The 16,138-nt window shown below is 45.0% G+C and overlaps 1 protein-coding gene across 1 annotated transcript in view; it reads left to right on the top strand.

Annotated features, from left to right (window-relative positions):
- The window catches only part of OVCH1 (ovochymase 1), a 67,297-nt gene extending 56,555 nt beyond the window's left edge, over nucleotides 1-10,742 (top strand). Inside the window, 1 exon segment of the mRNA XM_010566345.1 lies at nucleotides 10,537-10,742. Coding sequence (XP_010564647.1) covers nucleotides 10,537-10,742 — 206 coding nt within the window.
- Nucleotides 10,743-16,138: the final 5,396 nt, after the last annotated feature.

The raw sequence follows: 16,138 nt of genomic DNA, 5'->3' as shown, positions 1-16,138 counted from the left end.
GCATATTTAGACAGAGCTGCTAGTGCTGCTGTGATGGTCTGAGAACTGGCCAACCCAGCCTGCCGTTGTGCATCTGTATCTGAAACAGTAGTTCTGTTTCTCTTCAAATTTATTTGTGCCATCCAGGGACAAAGCTGTGAGAGCCCTGCTCCTGCCTGTCATTTTTCAACACCTTAGTTTGTTTTTGGTTTCTTGGAAAAGAGCATTTGCCCTTCCAGCAATATCAGGTTTGTAATACATTTTCTTTAGCAGTGACACGTTTAACCTTTCTTAGAACCATTGCTATTATAAATATATGGTGCCTTTCAAATATACAGTAAAAATTACCCTATAAAACATGATTTATTAACCATGTGTGGAGGCCCAATATTTTACAATAGTATTTTACTCTCTAGTTATCCAGACCTGTTCTCATCTGGGCAAGAACTGCACTTGGCTGCATACAACACGCTTGGGGCATAAGGGTCAACACTTGGCTCTCAGCAACCCAGAGGCCAAAAATCTGCCAGGCACAGCAACAGAAACTTAGGTCCTCCTAAGAAAGCAAGGGCCGAGACCTTCTGAAGATTGTTACCTTTCAGGTACAAAAGAAGAGTGCCAGCTGCTGGGTGGCATCTGTATAACCTGACTCTGTTAGGGGGGCTGTTAATGGGGAGAGGTGTGACCTGCAAACGGGACGGGGTGGCTTGGTTGTGCACCAGATGCTGTGCACACACCTGGAGGGCTGTGTGGCTTTGCTGGGAAACAGTGTGATGTCCTGAGTAAAACACAGAGCTGGGCACTGGGAATCCTGCATGGTCCACCAGACCTTGCCTAAATGAGAATTTCTCAAGAGAGAAGGAAGCACATTCAATGCAGAGTGGGTTTAAGTCTGGTTTCCAAAGGAAACAAAGCTTGTCCAAGCACAGCATTTTTATCTGTCCATGTTTTCTGTCACTTTACCAGTTATTCCCTCATCATTTCTCAACTCATTTACCAATTTAACCAGATTTGACTGGGGGAGGGTGTTGCAGAGGATATGAAGTCACTGCAGTTTTTGGTGGATGGGTCACTGGGTGACATAATGATAGTACTTCTGATAGATCTAAATGAGTGCCACCACCGAGGGAAAGGCTTACATTTTGCTACTAGTCATTAGCCACTGATATATTAGCTGTACAGCCCAGCTCAAACCACCCCCAGCAGATGTGGTTTCTAGCCCATCAAGGAAGGAAGGAAAGGCTAGGAGAACAGCACAAAAGAGGGGGGAGCAAAGGGTGCTATAAGGGACGTCAGGAGGTATGAAGGAGTTAGAGGGAGCATATGGGAAGAGAAAGGAATGGGAATTATGTGACTGAATGGGAAACCCAGCTTCATTAGTTGTGCTCTCACAGAGGTGCTTGCTGTTTCTGTCAGTGGCCTTTGGGGCGCCGTTTCAGCTGACAGAAGTTGCTATGTTTGCAGAAGAAAGGAAGAGGATCAAATAACTTAGATTTATTTTCTATTTGTCCTGATCCACATTCTGGCATCTGCAAATCTAGGTTTTGCTTTAGGCTGTTTTTCCTGCCCTCATTTTCCTTTTATGAAGGTCTGCAGAGTAACAGAGACACTTCACTTGCTGTCAGTCTTTTCCAGGGAACTTTCCTCCTGCTTCCTTGCTCTGAAATGTCACTATGTCCATTTTTTGGTATCTGTGCTACCTCCTGTCATTTCCCACCAGGTGTTTTTTGTGTGTTTGTTTCTTTTTTCCATCTCTGTTCTCCCTTTCTATATTCTGTTGTTCTTTCATTTCACACTTGCCTTTTTTCTGCCTCTTGTCTTCCTGCCAGTTCCATTTTGAAATGCCTCTCTTCTCCTACCAACTAGAAGGGCAGGTCCAAATAGATCAGGCTGCCAAACTGGCTTTTGAATTTCTCTAAGGATGGAGAGTCTCCAACATCTCTGGGCAATCTGCTCCAGTATCTGAACCCCCTCATGGTGGTATTTTTCTTCCTTAAATCTAAGCAGAACTTCCCACATCACAACTTTGTCCATTGCCTCTCATCCTGTCACTGTGCACCTCCAAGAAGAGTTTGGCTCCAGCTTCTCTATATCCTCCAGCCAGATAGTTGCAGCCAGCACTGAAGTCGCCCCTGAGCCTTCTTTTCTCCAGGCTGCACAGACGTGGCTCGCTCAACCTCTCTTTGTGGCGCCTCTCAAGGGTGCTCAAGGTGGCTCCTGACCATCTTGGTAGTCCTGCATTGGACTTGCTAGGTATGGCTGTTTTTCTTGCAATGGGGAGATCAAAACTGGACACAGTACCCAGACGTGGCGTTACAGGTATTGTATAGAGGGGAAGGATCACGCCCGCTGGCAAGGCTCTTCCTAATTCAGCCCAGGAGTCTGTTGGCTGCCTTTGCTGCAAGGACACACTGCTGGCTCACGGTCAGTTTGTCCACCAGGACCCCCAGGGCCTTTTCTGCAGACCTGCTTCCCAGGCTCTGCTGGTGCATGGGGTTACCTGCATTTGCTTTTGTTGAACTTCCTGGGGTTCCTGATGGCTCACTTCTCCAGCCTGCGCAGGTCCCTCTGAATGGCAGCCCTGTCCTCCTGCAGGGACTGTGCTACCACGAGTAACTGATCAGCAGCTTCATTTTGGACCAGGTATCTTACTCCTTTCAGCATAGTGACCCAGACGACTTTCCATTCAGCTTACGGTCTGCTTATCAAGGCCATATCTCATCAGTTTTGCTGTAAGGCTGCTCCAGAGGACCATGTTGAAAACTTTACTATAGTCAAGGAAACAGCATCAACCACACTCTACTTCCACAGAAGCTAGTCACTGTGTCATAGGCAGCAATCATAGACGTGGTCAGGCTTTGGCAAGTCCACGCTGGCAGTTTCCAATCACCTTTTTGTTTGTGTGCTGGGATTTGCTTCGCAGCCTTCCCAGGGATGGAGGTTGGGTGACTGAGCTGTCTGTCCCCGGATCATCCTTCCTGCCCTTCTTGAAGATGCGTGTGACACTTGTCTTTTTCCAGTCACCGGGAACCTCCCCGATCTCCAAGACATTTGAAGGTGATGGAGTGGCCTCATAAAGATATTGGCCACCTCCTTCCTCATCCTGGGAAGCTGATCTTCCTTTTCTCCTCTTTTACCCATTTTCTGCCTCCGTTTTTTGTTGTTTTCTTATTTAAAATACTTTTCTGTTTTTTCTCCTGTTTTTTTCCTCCTGCATCTACACAATTTCCCTCTCTAATTTCTCATTTTTCTCCCTCTCCCCCCCCTTTTTTTGGTTCTTTTCTATTTTCTTTGTCCTTTCCTCAGGTATAAGATGACATCCAGCCGTTCAAAAAAGAACTCCTACAGAAAAGTCAGATTTAAAGCTTTCGTACAGGATTTTTTCTCATATTGGGCACTACACTCAAATAGTTGTTCTTATTCTTAAATATGACCCCTCTTCCTCTCCAAGGAGCTGTAACATGAAAAGATGCTTAAACAAACAGGCACCCACCTGAGCACCACTAACCTGGGCTTATCTCCTCACATCATACTTCTTTTTTAATGAAAACCTGCTGGCTGCCTCAAAAGATATTGTCTAAACAAGCACAGAACAGCCCCTTAGAGAGATGATCTCTCCAGTTTTACACACACAAATTTATTACTGCATCACACTTCTAAGCAAAGACTTTTTCCTTATGCTTTTCTCTTCTGCAAAGCACTCTTCCCACAGATTATTTTAAAACTTTCATTACAAAAATAAAAAAAAATCTATAAAACTTAAGTAATAAAATGAAATTATCCTGATTTAGTCATGTTAAGGGGCATATTCAAACTACATGGAATCTGATCTTGAAAGTCTAACCATGGTGTGAATGCTTAAGGAGATGACATGAAGACAGATGAAGCAAAAAAAGGTGAGTGGGGAGGTGCATTTAAAAGGTTTGGGAAAACACCATCCCAGGAAGGCATCGGCTCAGCTAGCTGAGGACTCTCACATTGCCCCTGGTTTGAATGGATGACAGGGATTTGCCTTAAGACCAGCTGCTCTCAGGGTAAGTTTCGGGGATCCACATGCACCCACAGTATTCTTGTAGCATCATTCCCCATCCATACTAATGCACTGCAACCTCTAAGGACACTTTTGAGCTGCTTCTGCTCCCTGACCCAAATGGGAGAAATCAGAGTCCCAAAAGGAGCTCACAAGTTTTACGGGCTGTCAGGCTGGCCTGGTGGTGGGTCAGGTGCTTAGGTGGAAAATCAGCATTAAATTTTTTCTCACCTTTAAACCAGTTCATCTCTTCATTGTCTCAAGATGCAGACAGCTTTATGCTAGCCAGGAAAAAGAACTGGCGATATCAAGTATCTGCACTTTTAAATCAGCCATTTCCCCTAATTTATTACATTAAATTGCTGATAGAGAAAAGAACAGGATTGACCTGCATACACGTAAAGAATATTTCTGCTACTAACTTCTTCAGACCTCTGAAGATTTGGCTTTCTTCTCTCTCTCTCTCTTTTGCTATCCTTTATCTGAAATCTGCCTTATTTCTCTCTGCATTGGCTTTGGTGTCTAGACTCTCTCTTTCATCTTTCATTACAACAGTGTTGTTTTCCCTCACCTGCTGGTTATTTCTTTTAACTTCCCTACTGCAGAGAAGAAAGTGGCTTTCATTTGGAAGGAACTCAAGTGCTGAGACATCCAGGAGCTCCTAATCATTAGGACCTACAACCAGGGTTTTTAGGTTTTTCTCCAGCTTCATCTAAAGACTTGCACCCTCCAAAAAAGCACTGCTCTTATATGGGAATGCAACTCACACAAATGTCATACCTCACCATGCACCACCACTCAGAGTCCGTAGGTAAGTTAGTGACTGCATTAGTGCGTATCTACTGCCTTGTACTGAGAGAGCCATAAATGCAAAAGGTAAGAGTTGTGACAGATTATGTTTGGGAAGTGCTGCCTTGGGTGTGAATTAGTCTTTAATAATGTTTCTATTGTTTTTTTAGGGATAAATTTGACTTTTCTTGTTGACACAAAAATCTGCCTACTTTGTGGGAGCATGAGGCACCCACAACCCCTCCTCTCACGGTGCCTCCCGGAGGAGGACCAGGCCCTGGCAGTGAATAACAGAGGAGCCTCTCTGCAACACAGCGCTGGTTGCAGATGCAGGAGGTGCTGCTGCAGGTGGGTGTGTTATGGTCCCTTCTCCTCCTCACGGACTCGGGAGGGAAGAAAGGATAACAACAATGAACCGCAGAGCTCCTGTGAAGATACCACATATCTTCTGCCAGGTGTATTTCCTTACTACTGTCTCTTGGCCTGCTTTTCCCCACCATTATGGTCTGTGAGCTGTCATGGTAGCCTTTGCTCAAAAGAAGACCTCGCTTCCAGTTCCTCAGACTCCCTCACTTCTGCAGGTGTTTCCAAACCATCTATATACTCTCCCCATTTAGTTTCTGTCAGCAGCGATTCCCTGAGGGCTCCCAAGGTCCACGTGCACTCTGCACTGCTTTCATGTACTCCAGCATCTCCCCAGCTGTCACTGGCTGCTGCAAAACAGCTCCTCCTGGCACAGCTTTCCACCTGGCCCGAGTGTCCTCATACTGCGAAGCATCGCAGCTGGATGGACACAGGCACTGCGGAGAGAGGTGAGGGAGCACGAGGGCGGTTGATGCCCTAACACAGGTAGGAATCGCTCTACAACAGCCCACCCTTCCCTGGGCTTCAGCAATAGACACAGACCGCATGCATGCGCCTCCTCCAGAAGGCATGTGGAGCACTGTGGGCACGCACACGCCTCCGTGCTGACTCCTTCTCCCTGGCCTGTGTTTTGTTTTGCTCGCCTCTTGTGTGGCTTGTCTTCATGTCGGGTGTTGTGGTGAGAGATGTTGGACCTTTTGTAGAAGACATCTCCTGGGAAAGCACGTGGCTCTGTGGTGTCACCATAGGGCATCAGGCAACACAGTATGGCAGGCTCGGGGTTGCTCTTGCCTGTCACTGTTAAGTTCCCCTTCTGTCCAGCAGTACAGGTGTGCATTCACCCCTCCTCCTCTCGCTCTGTTCCCCCAGAGGCCAGATGTCCTCTCCTCCCTTCAGAGACCCACTCCTTTTTGCTGTGCTCCAGGTGAACCATATCACTTTGGGGATGGAGGGGCCACAGGGTGGGTCCTGCCACCCGCAGTCACAGGGCAAAGTCGCCTGTGAACCCAGAGAGACCCAGTCTGCCACGCTGCTGTAGCAGAGCGCAGAGGATAGTCAGCAAGCTCAGGGGAGATGACTGCAAATCAGGAGCTTAATCAAGGATGTGCAGCACTAAAGGGCATTGTTCTTTCACTGCTTACTTTCTGTGGAGTAAGTGCCAGCCACCAGAAAGCTGTATGTAGCTCTTGTTCAGTGCGACGCAAAGGCAGGGTAGGTATAAATGTGTTCTGAGCGTTGTAAGATACTGCTATACGGCGGCGCTTTGCATGGCACTGCAAATGTTAACTGGGTCCAGAGCTGCTGTTAGCGCTGGCAGAGCACCTGCGGATGGGCTTATCGTGTTGGGCGTGAATGCAGACTTAGAATGTTTGAAACATAAAGCTGAGCTCCAGAGTTGTTTGGGATCCCTGCGCAGACATAGCAGTCGTGAACTAAATTGGGGATGGTTACAATGTGCCTTGGCTGGGATCTCAGAAGAGCTGAATGTGTGTGTGCTTCTCTGTTTAAGACCAGGATTAATACAGCGTGGACTCTAATTTGGATTCCAGGAACGAAGTTCAAGAATCTATCTTTGCACAGCCAGGAGGGCTATCTGAGGCAAAAGTGAAATTGATTTTGGTTTAAAAGGGCTGTAAAAAAAGATAGGAGTAAATATGGAGAAAAATAATCTAAAATTGATTAGAAAGGAGCCATTACCCAGCAGGCAGTAAACCACTGAAGATAGGCCATTGAATAACCATGAAAAGAAAATGAGAATGCTCTGGTATATACAAATAAGAATCAGAACATTGCACTCCTGCAATGGTATTTTTTGCTTCGGTCCATGTGTCACTCTTTTGTGGTTTAACGTTAGAAACTGCTGTGAAAAACTAGAGACATGCCCCATAACTTGGAAGAAACTCTGGGTCAGGATTGGTAACTATCAGAGGGATTTATAGCAAAGTTCAGCCTAGAAATGCAGCAGTGGGGACATATTCTGGGAGCAAAGTGCAAGCAGGACTTGTGTGTCAAATTACATCACAGATACCAAACTGAAGGAAAAAAGGCAGATTTCATTCTTGATGCTGGTGTGGAAAAGGAAAATCTGGCTGTATACTTGCAATATCTGGAACATGAAACAGTGGCAGTGGTTTTAACTACATAGATGGGACTTACTGAATATATCCATTTGGAGACTGACATTCCCAATGAATGGCTGTATCACAGACATCGAGTTACCATACAAATTTCAACTACATTTTTACAACCTTACAGTGGACTTTGCACATTTAGTGATGTGGTTTGGGCATTTCTACTTCTAGTTCTCTGTTCAGCCCAGATTTGATGCTGTATATAAGGCATATCTAACATGTTAATGAGAAAATAAAATTATTCATTCCGCTTTGTCCTTGGGAATTTATAGAAGGAATTTATATATATTTTACCAAATATATACCTGTGAACTCCTTAGGCGTATGGATTAGTTCCAAGTCAGTGAAATAACTAATGTCTCACCAAGCTATATATGAGACAATTAAGTATTTTAAGAGTAAGAGCCTAACTGCTAGTTCAACCATTCAACTTGGTAAGAGTTCAGATCTAGAATATCATGTGCAATCTTCAATATCATTCACAGAATTCTGGATGGGAATTGCTTTTATGATAGTCCTCATAACAACCAGGACATTAAGTTTAATCTTGCACCCAGCTGTAATAATATCTACATTTCAAATAATTACATTAATGCCAACTGTTGCATAAGTAAATTATATATCAGATCTGCAATGCCATAAAAAATCACTTGTTTTTTGAGATAGAGGTTTAGGAACACCAATGCTTGAGATAGTGCCTCCCTACCCCAAGGGGTGGGTATGGCTCAGTGTTAGTTTGGACCCTGGCTGGTTAGATGGTGACCTAAGAGGCAGTAACCACAAAGGGTCCAAAAGTCAAGGTTTTTTACAGGCCTCTTAAATAGACCTTCCTGTAACACTGTGGTGTGGTGCCTTAGGTGTTGTAAGTGGTCTACATGAGAGTAAGATATCTAAAGCTGGGACTTCAGTCTTAAGAAAAGTGCATTCTCTATCAGAACAAGTGAAGGACTGAACTTCTCTCAGACACTGGTGACCTCCATAGTATTCATGCTGCTGCTTTATAGAGATGTGCCACAGGTGCCTGCATTGTAATAATTAAGCAATGAGTATCTGAATGTGCAATTATAAACCTATATTCATAGCTATTGTTTGTCTCAAAAAAAAAAAAGCGATCATCTGGCTAGCAGCTAGATCCAGACTCTGCGTCTCTCCAGTCCTGCATGTTCCCATATCCATCTTCTTCAGACCATGGAGTTATGGTAAGTCTCTGAGGGGACCAGTTTTTCCCTATATAAAGTAACATGCTGCAGGGGGATCTGACTGAAGGAAAGGATGGCATTACAAGCAGCTGGTGGTGTGGGCTGGGGAAGCAGTGCTTCTGTCTTTTGGGATTCTTTTTTCTTGTGAGACCTTAGGTTTTCCTTCAGTCCTCTGTGTCTAAAATCCTGTGATTTTACACAAGAATCTCAGCCTTTAGAAGAGGTAAAATTATGGTTTTTATCCAATGTATATGCATACAAAGGGGCTGAGGAGGGACTTTTGAAGGGAAATTTTGAATTTTGAATTTCCTGCTGGTGCCGGGGATGAAGAGACTAAAAGGGCTGTAAAGAAGATGACATTGCCTTTTTCAGAAAAGCAGGGAGAGCAGGTCCAAGCAAGTTAGGCACAGATATATATACTTGCCCTGGTCTTACACTCTTTGTTATATATTTAGTTTATTATAGCTGCTGGAAACAAAGAGCCAATATTAGGTTTGAAAACATGACTTATATAAGATAAAGGAACCCAGAAATACAATGCACATAAATATAAGAAAAGGGAACTGCTTGTTCTCAGAAATGTGGAATAAATTTGCAGAGGCACAGTAAAAGATGAGAGATTATAAAAAGGCATTAGGGCTGTCACTGTAAAGGAGTCAGGGAATTACACAGCAAGCTCACATTACCAATTCAAACTGGAGCTTGCTGTAAAGAATGGCCTGGTCTTTGGAGGTAACAGAACAGCAGCACAAAGTGCATTGAAATCTGATATTTTTTGGAGAAGTCAGCAGGGTCATATGGGTATAGAAAAATGTAAATGGATAGCATAAGCTATGTACATGTAGCAGCTTCATAAAAACTGAGAGATAAAGAAAATTGTAAAAATGAGCTATTTCTTCAAAATATCAACCTGGAAAAGAACAGAACTCATGCTGATAGATCAGGGGACATTACAGCCATGGTTTGAAGTTAAGTGTAGATATAGTTATACTTTGCTTTTCTGGCAGAGACTACATTGCAGTGTTGGATCATCATTTGCATTTCCCTGTGGCTGTGCTATATGGAATCTAGCATTAGAGCATCTTATAATGCCCATCATATCTGCATTTGCCAAGCAGAGAACCACAGAAGGAGGCTGAGTAATGAGCCATGGTTCAAAGAACAGGATTTCCAACCATTTTCAAGGGCTGACGGGGGAGATTCCACCACATAACAGCTAGTCCCAGATATCCTGTATTGAAAATTCTACTGAAAAATGGATTAATTTCTTTTAAAAGCTAACAGATCTAAAAGAGATTCTTCTGCTGCTGAGCTTGAGGACTGCCTTTAAAACACAGTCTCCCTTTATTTTAAGAGGTGGTTGAGAACCAGACTTACTAGTACAGGACTAATCTGGGTACTTATAAATACAGTTGCAGATATGCAAGAGTCATACTATTTCATGGGGAACAAGGATACGAAAGTGCAAGGAGATGCAGCCTGCATACAAAAACAAGATGTTGTGAACTCACAGAGCTCTGCCTGCCAAGGAGATTGCTTCTTTCTCCTTCAGAGTACAAATGCCTGAAGGACAGGCTTTGGGGAGACAAGAAGAATATGGAGATGAAGCCTGGGGAAGTAGCGTCTGAAAAGACTCTACTGAAATCAAGCAGAGATCAGTAGGAGCTCCTGAAAGACATTTTGCATGCTGTTAGAGCAGCTAATGCCATTTTATTTTTTATTCTTTATAAGAACCATGGCAGGGGAAAAAAAAAGGGGGGGAAGAGGGATGTGTAATATGTGCTATTATTAAGAGGCTTGGTCAGAGCTGGCCTGAGAGGATCAGACTTTAGAGAAACTGGGGCAGAGAGGCTCTTTCTGGTACTTATACTTGCCTACTGTATTATACACTTGTATTGAATTTCCCTGTGGTAAACCCTACTTAAGGTCTGCCTCCCAACGAACACAGAAACTACTGAAATGGCATTTTGAACTTGTATGGTTGGGTGCTCTTGGTCTGTGGGTTTTTTGTTGGGTTCTTTTTGTTTTTTTTGGTTTTTTTAAGCTGTAGTTCAAGGGTTTAAAGAGCAGCTAGAAGTAACTTTGCAAGTGTTTGCAAGCCTGGATCTTTCCACTTGTGTTAATGTCATTAATGCATCTCTAGCCACACCAGTGTGCTCTTCAGCTGGCACAAGCACTGTCTCACCAGAGCTCCTGCCCTACCAGGTGGAGGACAACAGCTCCCAAGTGTCTGTCCCAGTGGATGGGTGACTGACTATAAGCCCCATTTCTCCAGCTGGAGTTTCACCACGCTTGTGAGCTCACATGCGCTGGTGAGCAAATGCCCCAGACCTTTGGGAGCCACTGGTTTAGGATCGCTGGGTACCCTCTGCTGCTCCCACTGCCTGTTGTAGGGAAAGCCCATGCTACATTGATCACCCCTGCCCAGAAGAGGGTGGTGGTTGCCTGGCAAACCCTTCAGACACCTCCAACCACCCCCCACCTCTGCGGCCATCACCCGTTCCACCTCCTCTGGCTCCTCTTTCCTTCCCTGGCCATTCCCGCTCCCAGGACACCCCCCTCTCTGCCCACACAGCTCAAAGGACTGATGCAGCTCTCCCATGAAGACAAAACGTTGCTGGGGGGTGCTGAAGCAAGCAGACATGGTGGGTAGGCAAGCTCTGGAAGGAGCAGGTAGGAGTTGGGTTGGGTTGTGTACAGTGCAAGTGTGTCATCTTGGTAAAATAAAAGGGCTGATGTTTTGGATTCTGTGGCAAGGTGTTAAGGTACAAAAGTCTTGGCAAACAGTTGGTTTACCGTAATGCTGGGAATACATTTAAATTTAGCCTGACTTTGCTGTCTCATCTTTGGCTGTGACTGAATGGTGGCTTTGTTTATAGCACCTGCTTTCATGTATCAGTAAAGCAGCTCATAAGGAGGTGATGTTCAGGTGAGAAAGGGTGAGTCCTTCTGGATGGGGGCGGCAGAAGGAATTTGATGGGGATTCTCATTGTCAGAAAATTGAATGCCAAGTGTGTATTGAACCTGGTGAGACTTCAGCAGTGTCTCTGATCTTATTTCACTTTGGAGAACTTCTACAGAGAAAAGAAACTATATCCATTTGTACCAGACTGTGTTTCGGGGAAATACACTCAAAGGGTACCTTTGTTTGATAGTGCTGAGAGATGAACTCCATGGCCACTGTGTTGTACCAGAGCAATATGGGAATAAATGGGGTTTTCACCATGTTAGATGTGAAATTCCAGGGGAACGTTCAACTCCGCCTTTCGTCTTGTGGTTTCTCTTCCTTAGATTTGGAGTGGTTATGTTGCAATGCTGAGGGTACCCATTGCACATCCGCGTGGGGCCTCGGGAACTCTGCCCTACCTGCTTGTCAGTTGTTCGCAAGCTTTTTTAGGACAGCTGCACATCACGGATGTGAATACTCCAAAAGAAATATTTTTTTTCCCCTCTTCCCTACTGCCCTCTTGCACTTAATGTTCTTCTGCAACACCTTTAGGAGACTCAGAGCATGTACCTGTGTGTGTTCTATTCCTCCTACAAACAGCTTACTGACTGCTTGCTAGAGACAACATGTTTGACTAGGTGGACCTTTGCGTTTGAGACTTCACCTCACACCTTTTCATCCTTATCTTAAAGAAGACAAAAATAAATTTGCAGGTTACAGTTACACATGAATATAAATCACAGGTCTTCGGGTTTACTGCTTTTGTGTCGACAGGTTGCCTTTCAGCACCATTTTCTCCCACTTGTATGACTTCAGAGCCATGCACATAGGTGTTAGCTAGGAGGAACTGCTGCCTACTTGGCTGAGGACGCTTGTGTAATCAGGGATCCATGGTCACCGAGCAGCAGAATATGAATGCCTCATAGACAAGTCAGAGATTTACTGTTCTATTACTTGTGAAAGCAATGAGACTCCTCAGCTACACAAATGGAAGTCAGGAAAAACAAGCTTGTTTATTTTAAGGTTATGGTAAAATAAACCTGACTTTCTCCCAGTCCTCAAAGCATTGCTCTGGGAGCAGAGTAAGGTCTTTGGGAGACTTTACTGTGTATTTCAGAATGTTTTAATGCTTTAAAACAAAGAAAACCTTTCAAAGTTACCTGCAAAGAAACCAGTTTCTTGTTGCTTCTTCCACATCTGTCTTGGTTTTCTGAAAATCTCTCAAGTAACATACCTGTAATTACAAAGTCAGATCTTGTTTGCTTTGAAAGGCTGTGCCTAATGGGCAAACAAGTAATTAAGATTTCCAGCCAACTGTAGCCAACTTCAGCCACAAAACTGTTCATTTCAGAGGGAGCTGGAATAATTGACTCAACTTTAGTCTGCTTTGAAAAACTTAAACAGTTGTTTCAGAATATTGGCAGAAAAGGAAATTAAATTGGACTCACTGAATTGGGAATTCTTGATCTGGTTTCATGTTTGAGTTTTCGGAGTTATTTAAGGTATTCCTTTCTAATATATAGTGGACTGGGCTTTTTCACCTCTTAATTAACAAAGATTTTTTTAAGGACTTGAGTCCTTAACTGAAGGAATATGCTCTTAAGATGTGTGAGACTGCCAAAGATCATAACCATCAAGCACACTAGAAAATAGTGACCCTATTACCTCTGAGATTAAAAAGAAAAGGAGGGTGAGGACTTGTATGGCAAGACTGTGAAATACAATCTGGGGAGACTGATCCGGACATTTTTGTGCAGTCACAAAGAAGCAAAGTGAGGCTTGTTAACCTTTTTCATTGATTCCAGTTTCCTTTACGTTTAAACTGGAATGTGTAATGTTTCTTTTTTTTCATTACTATATAGTGTAATACAGTTGCTGTTGCTATTAACCTTCAGGCAGACAGAAAATCAGTGAAGGCTGATGTATGGTACACTTTTATCTTGAATTAATAGCCCTTGCCTTCAGTTTCAGAGAAAATATTGTAAGACTTGATTTGTGATAAAGGTAGCAGGAACGAGAGGTAATGTGGCTCAGAAAAGCCATTTTGTGTTGTCTGATGGCGAACTCTACTTTTTTTGGCCACAGATGTCTCACAGAGGAAGGAGTTAGTGAAGGAGAGATAACCAAACCCCTACAAAAGCTTAATGTTCCATAAATGGCACATGGGGAAAGCACGACAGTAGCTGCTCTTGAATCCTCAGTGAAGAAAAATCTCTGCCTGGTGCAACCAGCTGTTACCTGTGCAGGGGATGGAGCAGCAGAAGATTGATAAAGATGTCATGAAACCTGCTTTGTTGGGCTGCACTCCAGTGGGACCTGCAGTTACATGCCCCTGGTGGGACTGCTGTTGGAAATTGTGTTGAAAAGATGTGGAGGCATCCTCTGCCCAAACAGGTGGTGAAGTTTCTTTATTATGGAGTGAGTTCAGTGGGTCTTAACATTAATTTGTAGGTAGCAGCATCTGGGGGGAAAGAGGTGGGGTTTCATGGGGCTAGTGCGTGGGATGACTTATATTTTCACAAGTTCTGCTTTCATTCATGTCTGCAGTGTCATGATGTCATATGGATAACGTCTGCAGAAGGGACCTGCTATGCTGGGCTGCTGAAGATACAGCTGCCGAAAAATTGCTGCAACTGATTTAGTATGAAACCAGGTTTACAGGGCACACTGGGGCAACAGGTGAACAGTGAGGTAGGACCATTAGGTCCTTATTTTGAGTTTAAAAACAGAGGTTTTCTGAGTGGCATTTAAACTAGTCATGGATATTTAGCTAATGCCCTGGTACTACTTGGAAAAATCCAGCTGACAGTTCTACTTACGATGCAAGCTAGTACCAGTCAGGTACAGGATGCTCACTGAGGATGATGCTCTCAGGAGGCAGAAAACAACATGCCAGTGAAAGGCAAAAATGTAGACAGGGTGGGAGATTGCAGCAGAGGCCATAGGTGATAACTGGGCTTGGGCTCGTAAATCACATAGCAAACTCTCATAATACCAATGCTCTTACTGTGGAATACTGATTAGCGCAAACTAATAAGTGACAATTTAGGTCTTTCGTAATTTGCTTTTGATACAAACTGTTGTTGAAACAGATTTTTCCCATGTCCCTTCGAGTTTGTTATCAGAGCTGTGCTGCACGTGGCCTTTCGCAGCACTCTCTACAATAAAAGGCAGGGACAGACCGGCACCCCGCTCCCCCCAGCCATCCTGCTGTTTAAACGGACTAAATGCCGCTCTGCCTGCCCATCAGAAATGCCTCCCCTTCCCTCCTTTACCTCTGACTATTTGGACCTATGCTCTGGTAGCTGGAGTTTTTGCACAACTGGTTTGGTTTTTGCTACCAGTGGTATTAATTTTACTTGCCTATCCTATGAGGGAGAGTGTCTTCTTCAAAAGAAAAATGAAGGAAGCTGGGGCAGGGCTCATGAGAAAGAATGTGCAATCTGTGCAAATTCCTGCCCTCTGCAAAGGGAAGGCTGCAAAGTCTAGATTTGCTCAAGCTCCGTGTCTGTCTAATATCTTTGGAGTTGCCAACTGCATTGCTTAGGCCAGATTTTGTATTTAGGAATAACGCTGCTCCCTCTGCCTTTGGAAAAGCTGCTATCCACAGGTAGGAGGGGAAGACAGTTGGGCCCTTGTTGTTAAGGTGGAGATGAGAATCCTCTTTAGTGTTGCTGAGGGCAATTAGAAATAAGGAAATGGCCCAGTATTTACCAAGTTCCTGAATCATAAAGTTAATTTTCTTGAAATCACCTATGGGGCATGTCGTCGTTCTCTGCTCGCGTGATGAGTGCTTTTCTATCTAACTCCCAGGATCAGGAGCCTTCTGCAGGATTTGGCGAATCATCCACGGGCCACTGAGAAGTCAGTTGCCCCGGTGAAAAATGATAAACTTTTTCTTCAGCTGCATGTGTGGAGGGCTTGGTAAACACTTCCCCACCATTCTTCTCAAAAGCCCATAGAAAATATTTCAGCCACTGCTAGAAACTCAGTCACATACCTCAGCCCCTTACTTCAAGGGAACAGCCATTCTACATTCCCCTGGGGAAAAAATAACCGGCTCAATGCCTGCGCAGGACGTATAGTAACAGGTAAATTTTGCCTGGGGTGGACGGATCCTTTCCTGTGGCATAAGCTGTATGGCTGTATGCCCTGGGATGTATTATGCTGTACCCAAACAGCGAAAGGTGCTGCGGTGACCAGCGTCTCAGAAAACCTTTAGGCGCAGTAGCAGAGCGAAGCCTCCGCTCACCTGAAGGAAAGCGTCCCCAAGGAAGAAGATATCATCCTGCCGCCAAGAGTTTGCGACAGAAAGCAGCTCTGGGCGTTAGCTTTAGTATTGGTGCTTCCCCACCTGCCAGGGCCTGCAGGCACGGTAAAAAACACAGCCAGCGTGGGGGGACACGGACAGGGAGCACCGCAATTTCAGGGGGCATGGTTCCCTGGGGCTTGCGTCCTGCTGTTGACTGCCGTGTGTCCGGACCCCAGCTCTTCCAGCACGGGAGCCGACAATGCTCTCGCCTCTGGAGGGTCCCTCGCACCTCCCGGGATGCGAACCCGCGCCGCGGCCCCTCCTCCACCCCCGCCCCGCCGCCTCCCTTCCCGCACCTCGCCCGGTCCTCTCGGCAGGGCCCCCGGGCGCCGAGGCTGGCGGTGACCCGGCTGCCCTGGCCGGGCCCCGGAGGCGGCGGCTCTCCGC

Source organism: Haliaeetus leucocephalus, unplaced genomic scaffold (assembly GCF_000737465.1).
Source record: "Haliaeetus leucocephalus isolate CR32 unplaced genomic scaffold, Haliaeetus_leucocephalus-4.0 Scaffold206, whole genome shotgun sequence".
Taxonomy (NCBI): Eukaryota; Metazoa; Chordata; class Aves; order Accipitriformes; family Accipitridae; genus Haliaeetus; species Haliaeetus leucocephalus.
This window is presented reverse-complemented; position numbering and strand designations above follow the sequence as displayed.